Raw genomic sequence first — 16,836 nt, 5'->3', positions numbered from 1 at the left:
TCAAATGTTTAACACTATCCTTCCAACAGAGGTTGTGAATTCATTTCATAGTTTGTCGGTGGGTCCCTGAGGAATACCTGAGCTCCCTGGACTGCAGTCTCTACTCCCCCTGGCATATACCTGAGTTGCTTCAGCGGCTCTCCTTTTTTTTTTTTTTCCTTCCAATCCTATTAACTTTACTTCTTAGTCAGGTTATTGCATTCTAACTTTCTAAATAATTGTGCCTGGCCTCTGAAGCATTCCTTTTTATATACCTACTCCTATCTATTATATGTAGTTTATGTATTTTTCCTCTCAAAGAACAATCATAGATCTTTTACTTTCAAATTCTGTGGTGGGAGTGCTAGGAGTTTAAGGTGGGGGAGAATAGTATCCTAACCATCATCTCCAAGTATAGATAACATCATCAAATTGATATAGACATTGGGAATTCTATACAGTGTATCTGAATATTTCATAAGTTTATTTGAGAGCATTTTGTGGAATTCTTGAAGGCTTGAAGGACAGTGAGAAAATGGTTATCAAAGGCTGGAGAAAAAGGGATCCCTGTTATGTACCTGCTATGTAGTGAAGGAAAATTTGGTAATACTGTTGTCTGCTGAATTGTGGAATATAGAAAACATCTCCAACAAATTGGTACATTTGGTTAAGGAAATTTCCAGGCAGAATGTTGAAAGTACCAACTGATTTTTTTTTTTAAACTAGGTATGATAAGACACAGAAAGAGATGAAATGAAAGAGCTTTTCAATTTTTAGGCAGGATTTAGAGGAAATATAAAGAACCTAGGATCTTTCTTTTTTTTTTTAAGAACCTAGGATCTTTGAGTTAAAAAAATAAAGCTGCTTTTCATTCCTAGCCTGTCCAAATGGTAAAAGGTTATGATTGTAAGCAATTGCTTTAAGGCAAAGGTTAAGTCTTTGCTTTAAGTCTTACAGGGTGCAGCTGTTTAAGACTCTTTTTCAAGACTGTAGAAAGATTTAGGAGTGTTCTTCTAGATCTTATCACCTTTATAAGAGGGGGCTTCTAAATATTTTAAAGGTATTTTCCAATAACTTCCTCACTCTCAGTTCAAGTTGGAAAGTGTCTGTCTCAAATAGGTTGACACTCTCAAAGAGAGTGAGTATGGCTTTTAAAAAATGGAGTGGTTATAGTTTGATATATGAGAATCCCCCAGATTTTTAAAGAGAAGTGTATTGGCAGAAGCCATACCTGCTTGGACTGAGAGAGCCTAAGTATCTCTCAATATAGCAGCTTTCAACATTTTTATGGGCAAAAATTTATATTTACATCTTAAAAGCTGAATATAATATTTCAAATAAAATGACATGAAGAAAACGTGAGGTTATGTTGCAACCAAAATTGGTAGAAAACTAGAATCATATGTAGCTGTTTTGAAAAGCTTGCCTAGTATCAACAAAGAGGAAGTGTAACTAAATGTTGCTGGAGTTAGGAGGTACCACAGTATCATACTTAGTTTGAGCCATGCTTTGTCATTTTCCTATGCCTGATATGCATTTCTACAATGACTGCATGTAAAGCTGAACAGTTTAGTGTGGTTAAATCCTCTGCACGAGATCTTAAGAGCTCTTCCATTCATTTCCAAAGACAGCTTGAAAGCCAGAATCTTGCAAGAGCAACAATTTTCAGCTTGGCATGTCTTCAAAGCCTTCGAATTCAGCCACAGATTGCTGGATTAGTTTCCTTTATTCACTGTGTATCTTCTTTGAAGATAGTCTGGTTCACCTTATTGATGAAACCTAAAGCCTTTTTTTTCCCCTTTCCTTCCTCCCTTCCTTCCTTCCTTCCTCCCTCCCTCCCTCCCTTCCTCCCTTCCTTCCTTCCTTCCTTCCTTTCCCTTTCTTTCTTTCTTTCTTTCTCTTTCTTTCTCTTTCTTTCTTTCTTTCTTTCTTTCTTTCTTTCTTTCTTTCTTTCTTTCTTTCTTTCTTTCTTTCTCTTTCTTTCTCTTTCTTTCTTTCTTTCTTTCTTTCCTTTCTCTCTCTCTTTTCTCTCTCTCTCTCTCCCCCACCCTCTCTCCCTCTTTCTCTCTTTCTTCCTTCCTTCCTTCCTTCCTTCTTCTTTTAAATGGAAAAGAAGCAACAATGAAGGCCCAAGACAATATCCAGTCAAGCTACTGGTCATATACAACCTAAAAGAATAAATGGCCCATGCAGGTACAATGTGTAACATTACCCTTAAAATTACTGGCAACATATGAGAAACCTGTCTTCTCAATAACTGCCTTATGTATCTTCTAATACCATATAAAGGAATTTACAAATGTAAATTCGTACTGATTCACTGCAAACTGCGCCTTTTGCCTTTTTTTTTTTTTTTTAAATCCTAACGCACACATCATCCTGAGAATTTCTTAATGCCTCCCTGTTCTGGAGTCTCTGCAGCAGCACCAACAAAGATAGAGAATACCCTTTCCATCCTCTGAATCTGAGAGTTTGCCTGAAATTGCCCCTTTACCATCCAACACATCAGCACTGTCATTTTTGGCATCTGTGACAACAACTGTGTTCTTCTCTTCTCAAATATCTTTAAATTTCAAGTCTCTAACGGTTAATTAAAGAAATTGCATGCATTTAATTATAACATAAAAATTTCCTCATTTCTTGGTATGTACTTGCTGTGCCACATGGAAAGCATAATGCTTATCATGCATGCAAACTACATGGGCTGTTACACTCAACAGCAACTGATAATTAGCAACAGTATTAATTGTTTGGTGATCAAAATGCTATTCTTTAAGTATCGTACATCCTAACTTGATAGTTTATAACTCATATCTGGCATTTCACTTTATTTTAAATACATGTTAGGAATTTTGGGGTTGATGTGCAACACATTTTATTTTTTTCCCATTTGAAAATAAGTTCCATTCATCATTTTCTTGAGGACCATCAGATTTTCAGGGATGGATTAATGAAATTAAGTAGGATAAGGCTGCATTACTATTCCTGTAATTTCTAAGGACAAGTTTATGCTGTGTTTCTGATCCTCTCACATTTTGAAATGGAGATTTAAAAAAAATTGTGATTACTTTGTTCCTATTCTACCATTGTATATTGGGTATGCTAAAGAGGGAGATAACTTGAACATGAGAGCTGTATTTGATCCTTCAGAAGATCCTGGATGTTGAACAAGATGGGGTAAATGCATGGAAATTTAGGTTGTTCCCCTTGAGAAGCAGAGGGTATGTTTATCTGGTGGAAAAGGATGTGCCCAGACGTTTGGGCAGCCAAAGGCATAGGACTACGGCAGACACTTCTGGCTGCCCCCAGTAGCTGTTCTTTTCATTTTGCTCAGTAATAAAATCTGAAATATTAGCTGGGCATTTGTTCAACCAATAAAAAAAGATTACATTTCCCAGCCTCTGTTGCAACTAACCGTGGCCATGTGACTAAGTTTTGGCCAGTGGGTTGTAAGGAGAAGTGTTTGCATAGGTCTTCTGGGAGGTTTTCTTAAAGAGAGGAAGCATGTCCTCTCTTCCTCTTTGACTGGTCTTCCTGGCTAGCACGTGGATGTCATGGCTCAAGGTGAAGCAGCCAGCTTATAAGTTAGGATGGAAATCATAGGTAATAGTTTGCAAAGCAACCTGTCAGAAGAAGTCTGGGATCCCTGATGGGTGTGGAGCCACCATCTTAGACTAAGACTGTCTATGTATATCTGCGAGAGAGACACAAACTTTTATCTTTTTACCACTGCTATTTTGGGCTTTCAATCTGAGTACTCCTCTTTTATTATCTTATTTAGTTTATACTATCTTATATTATTATTATACCTATCTTATATCATCTTGTTTAGTTTTCTTATAACTTATAACTTACTTTTCATACAACTAGTTGTTTTGCTTAAAATATGATGGGAAAGTACTCCTTGAGTTGTACATAAAGGTAATAGTATTAAACAGTCTAATGGCAATCACTGATAGGCTGCTTAAATGAATGGTATTTCCTTCATTCATTTTTTTGAAAGGGCCCACTGGGGAAGGGGAAAAACCAAAACAAACTCCAACGCTATTCCTAATTGACTGAGCTGCAGAAGTGGAAGCTCCTTAACACCCAGGTGGCCTTTGACTGTCATTTTACAAGGGTTTTCCTTCAAGTGAGACTATTACATTGTCTCCCAGTTTCTCTCCAAGTGACGAATGCTCTTTAATTTCATCCATGCCATTTACATGTCACTCATGTTTAATATATGTAAATTTCTTTTTAATGGCATCTTTAGAGCTAGCATAAATCATCTCGCTTTTTAAAGGCACACTCTTAGAAGCCCAGAATATAAATATCAATACTAGGTCTTCTTTCTTGGACTCTTTTGTTTTGTATGTGGCATCATACAGAGCAAACTGGCAATCATTCAGAGGTAGCAACTTAACAAAAGTCATGTAGGGATCCTCTACGGTATCACCAGTGTCATTTGCCAAAATTTGCTTTGCTTCCTCTACGATTATTTGTCTTTCCTTATCATTTAAACAGAAGAGCGCTTCCTTCCTTCTTTTCTTTTTTCTCTCTCTTTTTTTTTTTTTTTCATCTTCTTTTGTGTAGAAGATCTCCTTATTTCCTTACCATTTAAAACTTTGATGACCTCATCATTCACTGTAGCTCCAGAAGCCATAGTGCCTGGGGCTGCATTGTCAGCTCTGGCTCCAGCTCTTTGGCACTGGGAGGAGGAGAGGTGGGTGTAAACCTTGTCTCTCTCATTCACATCTGAATCTACAGAGCTTGGAACGGTGCCTGATAATAGTATGTGCTCAGTAAATATTTGTAGAATGAATGAATGAAGACTAGATTAGAATGGGATTCCTCTTGAGGTTGTATATAAAAGTAATAGTATTAAACAGTCTAATGGTAATCTCCTGCTTTAAGAACCTTTAGAATTTGGAATTCCAAGGAACCTGGCAAGATAATATAGGTGAGGAAACTGACATTTAGAGGTGTTACAAGGCTCATAGGCCACACAGGTTCCTTGTCATGCCAATTGTTGGCTAAGCTCTCTAGGCAGGTATGAGTTCTAAGACCACTGCTGCCTCTACTATGTGTACTATTTGAAACTAAGTCCCCCTGAAACCAAGTTCCCCTACTGAGTTTATGATTAACCTATCTAAAACTTAATTTCCTTTCTTATCCTCCCTGACCTCAATCCTCTGCTAACTGAACACGGATCAACTAGTCAGATGACTAAAACTACTGCTGTGACAGCAATATTGTTAATATACTAAAACTGCTATTATAGAAATCATCATTGACGTACAAACTCAGGTTGTTTCTCCAGGGCAAAATGAGCTCACAGATCCCCAAGCCATGGACCACCTGGCCTGAGAATTTGAGATATCCTAACTCCCGAAACTATGATTAAGAAATGTCACAAGATGGTGATTAATCCTAGCCGCTCTGTTTTTCATTTTTAAGAAAACCCTAACTCAAAGACCAATTGGGAGTGTCTCCCACCCCCTTGGCTTGGCACCCTGCAATAAACCCTTACTTTGCTGCAAACACCTGCTGTCGCCTGGGGCATGTGAGTCCTTGCTGGGTTACATATTTGGCTGATGAGAACCTGTGACAGATGCTGTGGATAGGACTGCTCAGCGGCCCAGGGTTTGGAGAGGATGACTTACTACTGTCCTTTCCCCATTCAAGAGTGAAAGAACACAACTAACAGGTTTTTCAAGGCTTCTCAGGCACCGCTGAGCTTAGAAAGCCCAGTTATTGGGAGCAGTGCGGTCCCAACCAGCAGGCAGCCTTAGCTATTCTTTACCCGGCACTCTAGGAGAGGGGCGCTGGCAGTTCTGAGGAGGATGGCTGTCCAGGCTCTCCTCTGGCAACTGTCTTCCTCCACCAGCTCCCAACAAAGATATTTAATCCTTTTCTTCCACTGCCCTCAGCTCTACTTGGCTGGGCGTTTAGAGGACAGAGACTGGAGTACAGTGTGACGCAACTCACCCATCTCCGCGCATCTTTCCCGGGGCGCGCGCGCCCGCGCGGGGCAGAGGGAGCGGGGAGGCGGGCGGCAGGCGCGTCCCCGAGCCGCGCGCTCTCCCCTTCCGCTCCCCGCTCCGAGAGGAGGGCGCGCGCCCCGGGCCGAGGCCGCTTGAGGGAGCGCGCACGCTCCGCCTCTCCCCGCCTCCCTGGTGCGCGCCCCGCCCCCTCGAGCTGCCATACGCCGAGCGCTCAACATCCGAGGACTCTGGCCCAGAGTAACCCTGCTGGCGTGACCTTTCCCCTCTATTCCGCACCTCCCGGCGGCCCGCCCGGCGAGCCCGCGGCTCTGGGCGCTCGCTGCCCTCCCCCCTCCCTCCCTCCGGAGCTTCAGAAGCTCACCCCTCCCAGCCCCAGCGCGCGGCTTCTCGTCATGGCGGCTCTCAGCAAGTCCATCCCTCATAACTGCTACGAGATCGGCCACACTTGGCACCCTTCCTGCCGGGTCGCCTTCGTACACATCACCAGGGGCGCCCTGGAGGAGTCCCTGAAGATCTATGCCCCCCTGTACCTGGTGAGACCCATCAGCCCCTCCCCCCGGGCGAGTTCAGTGTGGAGGATGGGTACAGTCCTGCTCCAGGGGGGCCCAGGGCACTCGCCCTGTGTCGATTTCTCTTTGGGAGGGGTCGGGGTGTTTTTGGCGGGGCTGCGTGGGATAGGGGGAAATTGCGAGGGGCGGGTATCCTAAATCCTAGACGGGACGGGAGAAGAGGGAGGGGAATTAGAGGTTGAGCTGTCATCTGAATGCCTGTTGTTGGGGAGAGGAGGGACTCCCATCTTCAGGATTAAGTTTGGGGCACTTAAATTTGTGAGTTCAGAGACCTGCGTTATTTTTTCCTCCCTCCTGCCGTGTGATGGAGAGGTGTTTGTAGGTCAGCGAGGCTGTGAGAAATGGCCTGCAGTCATTCCTCATCTAATTCCTCCTGTTTTGGTGCCCCTCTCCCCATTTTTTTTTTTTTTAAGAGCATATTTGACACCAAGTCCCTGTGGCCTCAGATCTTGTCTCAGTTTGGGATGATAGGATTGTGGCTTGAGAGTTTTGCAGGTGTTGTTTGCAAGTTCACAAAGTGGTCTCCTGATTGAGATTTTGCTTGGTGTTTTAAAGGGTGGTTCCAGTCTTTGAGTCAGTGAAAGTGTTTAGGAGATCTGACTTTATGTCACCTAAGTCTTTTATTACACAGCTTTACTTGTAGAGCGATCTAAATTTGGAGTTTTAAATAGAGAATATTTGGGAATATGTGTAGGTATCACTGAGAATTGTTAGAGAAGTTTGTTCTTAAATGTTCTCACCAACATCTCTCTCCCTTTTTTTTTTAAATAATTTCATCCTTGGCATTGAAGATTTATCACTTTGGCTGTTGAAGTTCATTCTCTTAATTTTCTTGCTCAGTGGAGTCTCTATGTCTTAAGAAGGCAGAGGTATATTTTTTGTATGTTTCCTAAAAGTTCCATTCTGATAATCAATGGATGGTCGATTCTTACTTCTCATTGAGTAATAATTTAGATTTATACCCTAATATTCCTGAAGGTGTGTCATCACCCTAACTGTAGTACTTCTTGAAAAGTCTGATTATTTATTACAGAGAAAACAGAGAAGATGGTAACTTTCTCTGAGCTTGCAGAAGCCAGTTTCATTTGTATCACTGATGCTGTTCTAACTTTAATGTGTGTTAGGAATCTGCTGGGGGAGCATATTAAAATGGGGGCTCTGATTCAGTAGATGTGGGTGGGGCCTGAGATTTTGCGTTTCTAACAGACTCCTGGGTAATATTGATGCCTCGGGGCCAAGAGCCATGCTTTGAATAGTAAGGATCTAGAGTAGAGGCTGATAATAAAATAAGCTTATCATTGGAGCTGTAAATGTGTTCCTTGATTTTCTTTGGCAAAGATCCATGTTTATCTGCTTTTCCACATGAATTGTGGCCAGCTCATTTTTTTTTTGAAAGAATATCTACAAACATGATTGAGCTCTTGATGTATTCAGTAATGCAAAGAGATTGTTCCTTCCCTTAGAGCATTATGATGTATGTGGGGAGAGAGTGTATGGTATGTAATTTCTCCCTCTGAAAATCCATAGCACCTTTATTGTGCCGCATTCATTCATTCAACAACTAACTCTTGAGGGCCTTATATTTTTCATATTTACAGCCTAGATAACTTATTGGTTATGTTCCATGATAGGGTAGTTCAGGGGAGCAACAGGAACATGGGTTCTTCTATTCCAGCAGGTGGTGTGGGGGCAAGGGGGTTAAGAGGTTTGCGTTTTACTGTTATATCTGCAACTAGATTAAATACTTCTTGAGGACAAAAATTCTCAATCTTATTTGGCTTTGTATCTGTATTTGAAATACAGCTGGGTGTTTCAAACTTCGAGTCAGTATTCATGAGTGGTTTGTGAAGTAAATTAGTGGGAACTGACCAGTATTTTAAGTGAAATAGAAGAGAATAGAAAAAATTAGTCCACTGCAGGTGGTATGGATAAGCATTATTTCATGACAGTTTTGTTTGTTGTATTTGTATGGGTGGCTGGGGCTCTTAGAGCATATAGCAACACTTTGTCAGTGTTGGGCAGTTGTTTTTTTGTTTTTTGTTTTTGTTTTGTTGGCTGCATTGGATCTTCATTGCTGCACTTGGGCTTTCTCTAGTTGTGGCAAGTGGTGGCTACTCTGCTGTGGTGCGTGGCTTCTCTTGTTGCAGAGCACGGGCTTTAGGTGCATGGGCTTCAGCAGTTGCAGCATGCAGGCTCAGTAGTTGTGGCACGAGGGCTCTAGAGTGCAGACTCAGTAGTTGTGGCGCATGGGCTTAGTTGCTTCGAGGCATGTGGGATCTTACCGGACCAGAGCTCAAACCTGTGTCCTCTACATTGGCAGGTGGATTCTTAACCACTGCAACATGAGGGAAGTCCCGGCAATTGATGATTAAATGTGTAATCCAGGGTGCCAAGATACAAGGTGGTGTGGGAAGAAGTGGGCTTTTATTTTTATTTTTTTTATTTTTTAAATTAATAAATTTATTTATTGGCTGTGTTGGGTCTTTGTCGCTGCATGCTGGTTTTCTCAGTTGTGGTGAGTGGGGGCTACTCTTTGTTGTGGTGTGTGGGCTCCTCATTGCAGTGGTTTCTCTTGTTGTGGAGCACAGGCTTCAGTAGTTGTGGCACATGGGCTCAATAGTGGTGGCACATGGGCTTAGTTGCTTTGCGGCTTGTGGAATCTTCCTGGAGCAGTGATCAAACACATGTCCCCTGCATTGGCAGGTGGATTCTTACCCACTGCGCCACCTAGGAAGCCCAGAAGTGGGCTTTTAAAAGGGATCAGCCACTTCTGATTTTGAATCTCAGCTCCATCAGTTACAAGCTGTTTAACTTTGTGCAAGTTATTTTGTCTTGCCCTGTGAGAATTAAGTGAAATAATGCCCTGAAGATGTATCATATTTTCTAGTTCATAATAGATCTTGAATAATTAGGCATTTTTTTCTTCCCCATTCCCTCAGTGGCACTTAAGTCAGATGTGAAGTTCCTTGAGGGCGGCTAGGAGAGCTCCTTGGAAGAAGTAGCATTTGACTTGGGCCTTGAAGATAAAGATGTACAGACATTGATTCATGTAGTAGATATTTATAGAGTACTTATTCTTAATGGAGCAGAAGGAGAATAGTGTGAATTGAGGCAGAAACCTAAGTAGTTTTGTAAAAGGAGTAGTACGTGTATTGATTGGCTGAAACGGAAGTTTTGTGTATAGCTGTATGAGTAATAACAATTCTTATTCAACACTAATGTACTTAGACCTTTACATATTTTCTCCTATTTAATTCTTACACAGCTCTCTTATCCCCATTTCATAGGTAGGAAAGCTGAAGATGAGAGACATTAAGCAGTTTCCAAGATTCAGAGCTAGTAAGGGAAAGAGACAGGTTTGTTTTTTGTTTTTATTTTTGTTTTTTTGTCTCAAAGACTGAAGGCCAGGCTAAAGGTGCCATTGAGATTTTTTTTTTTTTGAGCAAAGAGGGTACAAGTACAGGATGATACTTTCAGATGATGAGTCTGGTGAAAATGGGTAGACTGGATTGGAAAGACAGTTTAGGAGTTGATGCCGTGGATTCATGTAAGTGGTAGAAAAAAATCAGCTCTCATGGAATCCCACTTGCAGCTTATTAGCAATGTGATCCTAGGAAAATTATCTCCCCTGGTTGAGCCATAGTCTCCTTGCTTTGCAGAAGATAATTATACCCATCTCTTAGGATTTAAATGGGATAATAGTGTGTAGAAATAGCAGCTGTCATGTAGTGGGCCCCTAATCAAGTGCTGCTTTTATAAAAATAGTGCAGTCGTTATGATCTACGTCTCCACCTCCAGTTAGAGTGTGGTGGTGAGCATGGTACTTCAGTAGGTGCTTCAGTAAGTGTCTGAATGAGTGTAGATATAAATGAATGAACTCATGAATAATTCAGGAGTGAAGAAATAGTATTTGGCAGATCTAAGGTAGTGCCAGAGAGAATGAAAGGGCAGTTTTAGAGGCATTTCACAGGAGAGGCGTTTCATAGGAAGAATAAACAGGACTTAAGAGACTGAGAATATTGGGGCAGTCTGAGGACTTATTTATGCTTCCTGGATTTCAAGTCTGATTGATGCTGTTGCCATCATTGATAGGAAAGGAGAAGTTTAAGGGAAGCTGGTTTGGGAGAAAATTTTAATCAAGAGTGTTTTCTGGAGCCTATATATATCTGCTTGTGTATCTGCTTTTCATTTGAAATGTTACCATGTGTGTTGTAGTCAACTGATTCCTTTTGTTCCTTTTAGGTTTACTCTCTTTTGCTATACATTGGCTCTCATGCTTCTTTCTCATCTTGGTATCTTCAGTTGTTCTTAGTATTCACCTTCTAATGCTTAAACCATGTTGAAATGTAAATAGACTGTTCCTTTTCACAATGAATTTTTGTGTTTTCACGATTTGTAAAAAATGTCAATCATGTCAATCTTCATCATCGATTCACTTGATATAGCTTTTTTTTTTTAAGAATCCTACATATGTTTTAATATATGCTAACAATTTATATGCATGTACCAAAAATGTATTTCAGGAATCTGTAGTTTATTTCTGTTTATTTATTTATTTGTCTATTTATTGCTGCATTGGGTCTTCATTGTTGCATAAGGGGTTTCTCTAGTCGCGGTGAGCAGGGCTACTCTTCGTTGTGGTGAGAGGGCATCTCATTGCGATGGCTTCTCTTGCTGCGGAGCATGGGTTCTAGGTGTGCAGTCTTCAGAAGTTGTGGCATGTGGGCTCAGTAGTTGTGGCTTGTGGGCTCTAGAACACAGACTCAGTAGTGGTGGCATGTGTACTTAGTTGCTCCGAGACATGTGGGATCTTCCTGAACCAGGTATGAACCCGTGTCCCCTGCATTGGCAGGCGGATTCTTAACCACTGTGCTACCAGGGAAGCCCCTATAGTTTATTTCTTGAATGTTAGTTATTGCCAGACATTCACAATAAGTGGCTACACACATTCACATGAAACAGTTATTAAACTGTTTAAACCCTTTACTACCACTAAAATTAATGAAACCATAGTGCCCTTGGTACTTTGTGGCAAATTTAGAATACACAGTTGCCCACTTAGGAGGATGGATTCTATGCTGTTCAAATTCTTAATTGCCTTTTCTAAAAGGAAAACTTGCTCACTTATCTCAGGTGCTTCTAAAATCTTTTGTTTTCTCCTGGTGTCTTCCACAGGACCTCCAGATTAGAGTACTGGCGTTTATTGTTAGCTGACTTCAGAGTAGAACCTTTTACACTTTTGGGAAGGAATGATTTAAAAACCTGCTTCTTCATTGACCTTCAGATGTTTACACTGTTCTTCAGAGTATGAAAATGTTTACTTAATATTTGCTCCCCTTGAATCTTATAATCTTAGCAGACTTGTTAGATTATAAAGAGTCAGTTCATCACCTTTAGACTGAATAAACACTTAAACACTCTAGCAAGAGTTGGAACTCTTAGGAATAAAAAAACCCCGACGATTTACAGACAGTTTTTAGTTAGTTGCGAAAGGCTTGAAAACTACTGACTATAAAATTTCAGTGATATGGATGGAGGGTTTTTTTTTAATGTTGTCACACAGTTTTATTTCATGGAAAAAACAGTAATTCTACAAAACTTCCCAAGCTTACCTCCACTTATAAGATGCTATTCATATTTCTGTATTTCAGTATGACTTAGGAGGCAGGATCCTGGATTCTGGGATCAAATTGCCTATGTTAGAATTCTAGCTCACTATTTACTAGCTTGGTAACCTCAGACAAATTACCTAACTACTCTAAGCCTCAGTTTCTGTGTGTATACTATGAGAGAAATAGTAAATTTTAACTACAGAGGCCCTGGTGAGAATGAAATGGGGCATAATATGTGAAGTGCTTCTGGTACATAGTGTGCACTGAGTTTTTTTTAATTTAACATTTAAAAATTTTTTAATTTTTTAAGTTTTGATTTAATTTTTAAAGTTTTTATTTTTTATTTTATTTTTGGCTGCATTGGGTCTTTGTTGCTGCATGCAGACTTTCTCTAGTTATGGCGAGCAGGGGCTACTCTTCATTGTGGTGCACAGGCTTCTCATTGTGGTGGCTTCTCTTGTTGCAGAACACAGGCTTTAGGTGCTTGGGCTTCAGTACTTGCAGCATGGAGGCTCAGTAGTTGTGGCACACGGGATTAGTTGCTCCTCGGCATGTGGGATCTTCGAACGTGTGTCCTCTGCATTGGCAGGTGAATTCTTTTTTTTTTTTTTCTATTGGAATATAATTGCTTTACACTCTTGTACCAGTTTTTGAGGTACACCAAGGTCAATCATCTGTGTTTATACACATATCCCTGTATCCCCTCCCTCCCTCGACTCCCCCCCACCCTCCCCGTCCCAGTCCTCCAAGGCATCATCCATCATCGAGCTGAACTCCCTTTGTTATACAGCAACTTCCCACTGGCTATTATACAGTTGGTAGCATATATATGTCTGTGCTACTCTCTCACTTTTCCCAGCTTCCCCTTCACCCCCCACCCCCCCAAACCTCGAGATCTCCAGTCCATTCTCTGCATCTGTGTCCTTGTTCTTGTCTTGTCACTGAGTTCATCAGTACCATTTTTAGATTCCGTATATATGAGTTAGCATACAATATTTGTCTTTCTCTTTCTGACTTACTTCACTCTGTATGACTGACTCTAGGTCTATCCACCTCATTACATATAGATCCATCTCATTCCTTTTTATAGCTGAGTAATATTCCATTGTATATATATGTCACATCTTCTTTATCCATTCATTTGTTGATGGGCATTTAGATTGCTTCCATGTCCTGCCTGCAACTAGTGCTGCAATAAACATTATGGTACATGTTTCTTTTTGGATTATGGTTTTCTCTGGGTATATGCCCAATAGTGGGATTACTGGATCATATGGTAGTTCTATTTGTAGTTTTTTAAGGAACCTCCAAACTGTTTTCCATAGTGGCTGTACCAACTTACATTCCCACCAACAGTGCAGGAGAGTTCCCTTTTCTCCACACCCTCTCCAACATTTGTTGTTTCCAGATTTTGTAATGATGGCCATTCTGATTGGTGTGAGGTGATACCTCATTGTGGCTTTGACTTGCATTTCTCTGATGATGAGTGATGTTGAGCATCTTTTCATGTGTGTGTTGGCCATCTGTATGTCTTCTTTGGAGAAATGTCTATTTAGGTCTTCTGCCCATTTGTGGATTGGATTATTTGCTTTTTTGGTATTAAGCTGCATGAGCTGTTTGTATATTTTGGAGGTTAATCCTTTGTCCGTTGTTTCGTTGGCAACTGTTTTTCCCCTTCTGAGGGTTGCCTTCTTGTCTTGTCTATGGTTTCTTTCGCTGTGCAAATGCTTTTAAGTTTCATGAGGTCCCATTTGTTTATTCTTGATTTTATTTCCATGATTCTAGGAGGTGGGTCAAAAAGGATGTTGCTTTGATGTATGTCATAGAGTGTTCTGCCTATGTTTTCCTCTAGGAGTTTGATAGTGTCTGGCCTTACATGTAGGTCTTTAATCCATTTGGAGTTTATTTTTGTGTATGGTGTTAGGAAGTGTTCTCATTTCATTCTTTTACATGTAGCTGTCCAGTTTTCCCAGCACTACCTATTGAAGAGGCTGTCTTTTTTCCATTGTATATTCATGCCTCCTTTGTCAAAGATAAGGTGCCCATATGTGTTTGGGCTTACCTCTGAGTTCTCTATTCTATTCCATTGATCTTCCTTTTTATTTTTGTGCCAGTACCATACTGTCTTGATCACTCTGGCCTTGTAGTATAGTTTGAAGTCAGGAAGCCTGATTCCACCAACTCCATTTTTCCTTCTGAAGATTGCTTTGGGTATTCGGGGTCTTTTGCGTTTCCATACAAATCGTAAGATTTCTTGCTCTAGTTCTGTGAAAAATGCCATTGGTAATTTGATCGGGATTGCACTGAATCTGTAAATTGCTTTGGGTAGTACAGTCATTTTCACAATGTTGATTCTTCCAATCCAAGAACATGGTATGTCCCTCCATCTGTTTGTGTCATCTTTGATTTCTTTCATCAGTGTCTTAATAATTTTCTGCATACAGGTCTTTTGCCTCCTTAGGCAGGTTTATTCCTAGTTATTTTATTCTTTTTGTTGCGATGGTAAGTGGGAGAGTTTCCTTAATTTCCCTTTCTGCTCTTCCGTTGTTAGTGTATAGGAATGCAAAAGATTTCTGTGCATTAATTTTGTATCCTGCTACTTTACTAAACTCATCAATTAGTGTTAGCAGTTTTCTGGTAGAGTCTTTAGGGTTTTCGATATATAATATCATGTCATCTGCAAAGAGTGACAATTTTACTTCTTCTTTTCCAATTTGGATTCCTTTGATTTCTTTTTCTTCTCTGATTGCTGTGGCTAAAACTTCCAAAACTATGTTGAATACTAATGGTGAGAGTAGACACCCTTGTCTTGTTCCTGTTCTAAGAGGGAATTCTTTCAGTTTTTCCCCGTTTAGAATGATACTGGCTTTTGGTTTCTCATATATGGCTTTTATTATGTTGAGGTAATTTCCTTCTATGCCCATTTTCTGGAGAGCTTTTATCATAAATGGATGTTGAATTTTGTCAAAAGCTTTTTCTGCATCTATTGAGATGATCATATGGTTTTGATCCTTCAATTTGTTGATGTGATGTATCATGTTGATTGATTTGCGTATGTTGAAGAATCCTCGCATCCCAGGGATAAACTCCACTTGATCATGCTGTATGATTTTTTTTTAATGTGCTGTTGGATTCTTTTGGCTAGTATTTTGTTGAGGATTTTTGCATGTATATTCATCCATGATATTGGTCTGTAATTTTCTTTTTTGGTGACATGTTTGCCTGGTTTTGATATCAGGGTGATGGTGGCCTTGTAGAATGAGTTTGGGAGTGTTCCTCCTTCTGCAGTATTTTGGAAGAGTTTGAGAAGGATAGGTGTTAGCTCTTCTCTAAATGTTTGATAGAATTTGCCTGTGAATCCATCTGGTCCTGGGCTTTTGTGTGTTGGGAGATTTTTAATCACTGCCTCAATTTCCATGCTTGTGATTGGTCTGTTCATGGTTTCTATTTCTTCCTGGTTCAGTCTTGGAAGATTGTATTTTTCTAAGAATGTATCCATTTCTTCCAGGTTATCCAATTGATTGGCATATAGTTGCTTGTAGTAGTCTCTCATGATCTTTTGTATTTCTGAGGTGTCTGTTGTTACTTCTCCTTTTTCATTTCTAATTCTGTTGATTTGCATCTTCTGCCTTTTTTTCTTGATGAGTCTGGCTAATGGTTTATCAATTTTGTTAATCTTCTCAAAGAACCAGCTTTTAGTTTTATTAATTTTTGCTATGGCTTCCTTCCTTTCTTGTTCATTTATTTCTGCTCTGATCTTTATGATTTCTTTCCTTGGGCTCACTTTGGGGTTTCTTTGTTCTTCTTTTTCTAATTGTTTTAAGTGTAAGGTTAGGTTGTTTATTTGATATTTTTCTTGTTTCTTAAGGTAGGACTGTATTGCTATAAACTTCCCTGTTAGAACTGCTTTTGCCATGTCCCATAGGTTTTGGGTTGTTGTATCTTCATTGTTGTTTGTTTCTAGATATTTTTTGATTTCCTCTTTGATTTCTTTAGTGATTTCTTGGTTGTTTAAGAGTGAATTGTTTAGCCTCTATGTGTTTGTATTTTTTGCAGTTTTTTTCCTGTAATTGATATCTAGTCTCATGGCGTTGTGGTCTGAGAAGATGCTTGATATGATTTCAGTTTTCTTGAATTTGCGGAGGTTTGATTTGTGACCCAGGATGTGATCTATCCTGGAAAATGTTCCATGTGCACTTGAGAAGAAAGTGTACTCTGTCGTTTTTAGATGGAATGTCCTATAAATATCAATTAAGTTGAGATGGTCTAATGTGTCATTTAAAGCTTGTGTGTCTTTATTTATTTTCTGTTTGGATGATCTGTCCTTTGATGTAAGTGGGGTGTTCAAGTCTCCCATTATTATTGTGTTACTGTTGATGTCCCCATTTATAGCTGTTAGCATTTGCCTTATGTATTCAGGTGCTCCTATGTTGGGTGCATAGATATTTACCATTATGATATGTTCTTCTTGGATGGATTCCTTGATCATTATGTAGTGTCCTTCTTTGTCTCCTGTAATATTCTTTACTTTAAAGTCTAATTTGTCTGATATGAGTATTGCTACTCCAGCTTTCTTTTGATTTCCATTTGCATGGAATATCTTTTTCCATCCCTTTCCTTTCAGTCTATATGTATCCCTTGGTCTGAAGTGGGTTTCTTGTAGGCAGCATATAGAAGGGTCTTGTTTTT

General features: G+C 40.0%; 2 protein-coding genes across 2 annotated transcripts in view; one reads left to right on the top strand and one right to left on the bottom strand.

Moving 5' to 3' along the window:
- Positions 1 to 4,187: 4,187 nt before the first annotated feature.
- Positions 4,188 to 4,677, bottom strand: LOC130829044 (cofilin-2-like). The gene is made up of 2 exons (XM_057695182.1): positions 4,576 to 4,677; positions 4,188 to 4,540 (listed from the first exon to the last, which is right to left on the bottom strand). Exons 1-2 carry the CDS (start codon positions 4,622 to 4,624, stop codon positions 4,188 to 4,190), a joined length of 402 nt encoding a protein of 133 aa, XP_057551165.1. The 5' UTR covers positions 4,625 to 4,677.
- A 1,507-nt stretch (positions 4,678 to 6,184) lies between these two features.
- Positions 6,185 to 16,836, top strand: part of TMEM135 (transmembrane protein 135) — a 246,458-nt gene continuing 235,806 nt past the window's right edge. Inside the window, exon 1 of the mRNA XM_057748266.1 lies at positions 6,185 to 6,499. Within this exon, the coding sequence (XP_057604249.1) occupies positions 6,359 to 6,499 (141 nt within the window). The 5' untranslated portion in view covers positions 6,185 to 6,358. The remainder of the gene's footprint in view (positions 6,500 to 16,836) is intronic.

This window comes from Hippopotamus amphibius, chromosome 9 (genome assembly GCF_030028045.1).
Source record: "Hippopotamus amphibius kiboko isolate mHipAmp2 chromosome 9, mHipAmp2.hap2, whole genome shotgun sequence".
In the NCBI taxonomy this organism is placed as follows: Eukaryota; Metazoa; Chordata; class Mammalia; order Artiodactyla; family Hippopotamidae; genus Hippopotamus; species Hippopotamus amphibius.
Note: the sequence above shows the minus strand (reverse complement) of the source record. Positions and strands in the feature narration are given on the sequence as shown.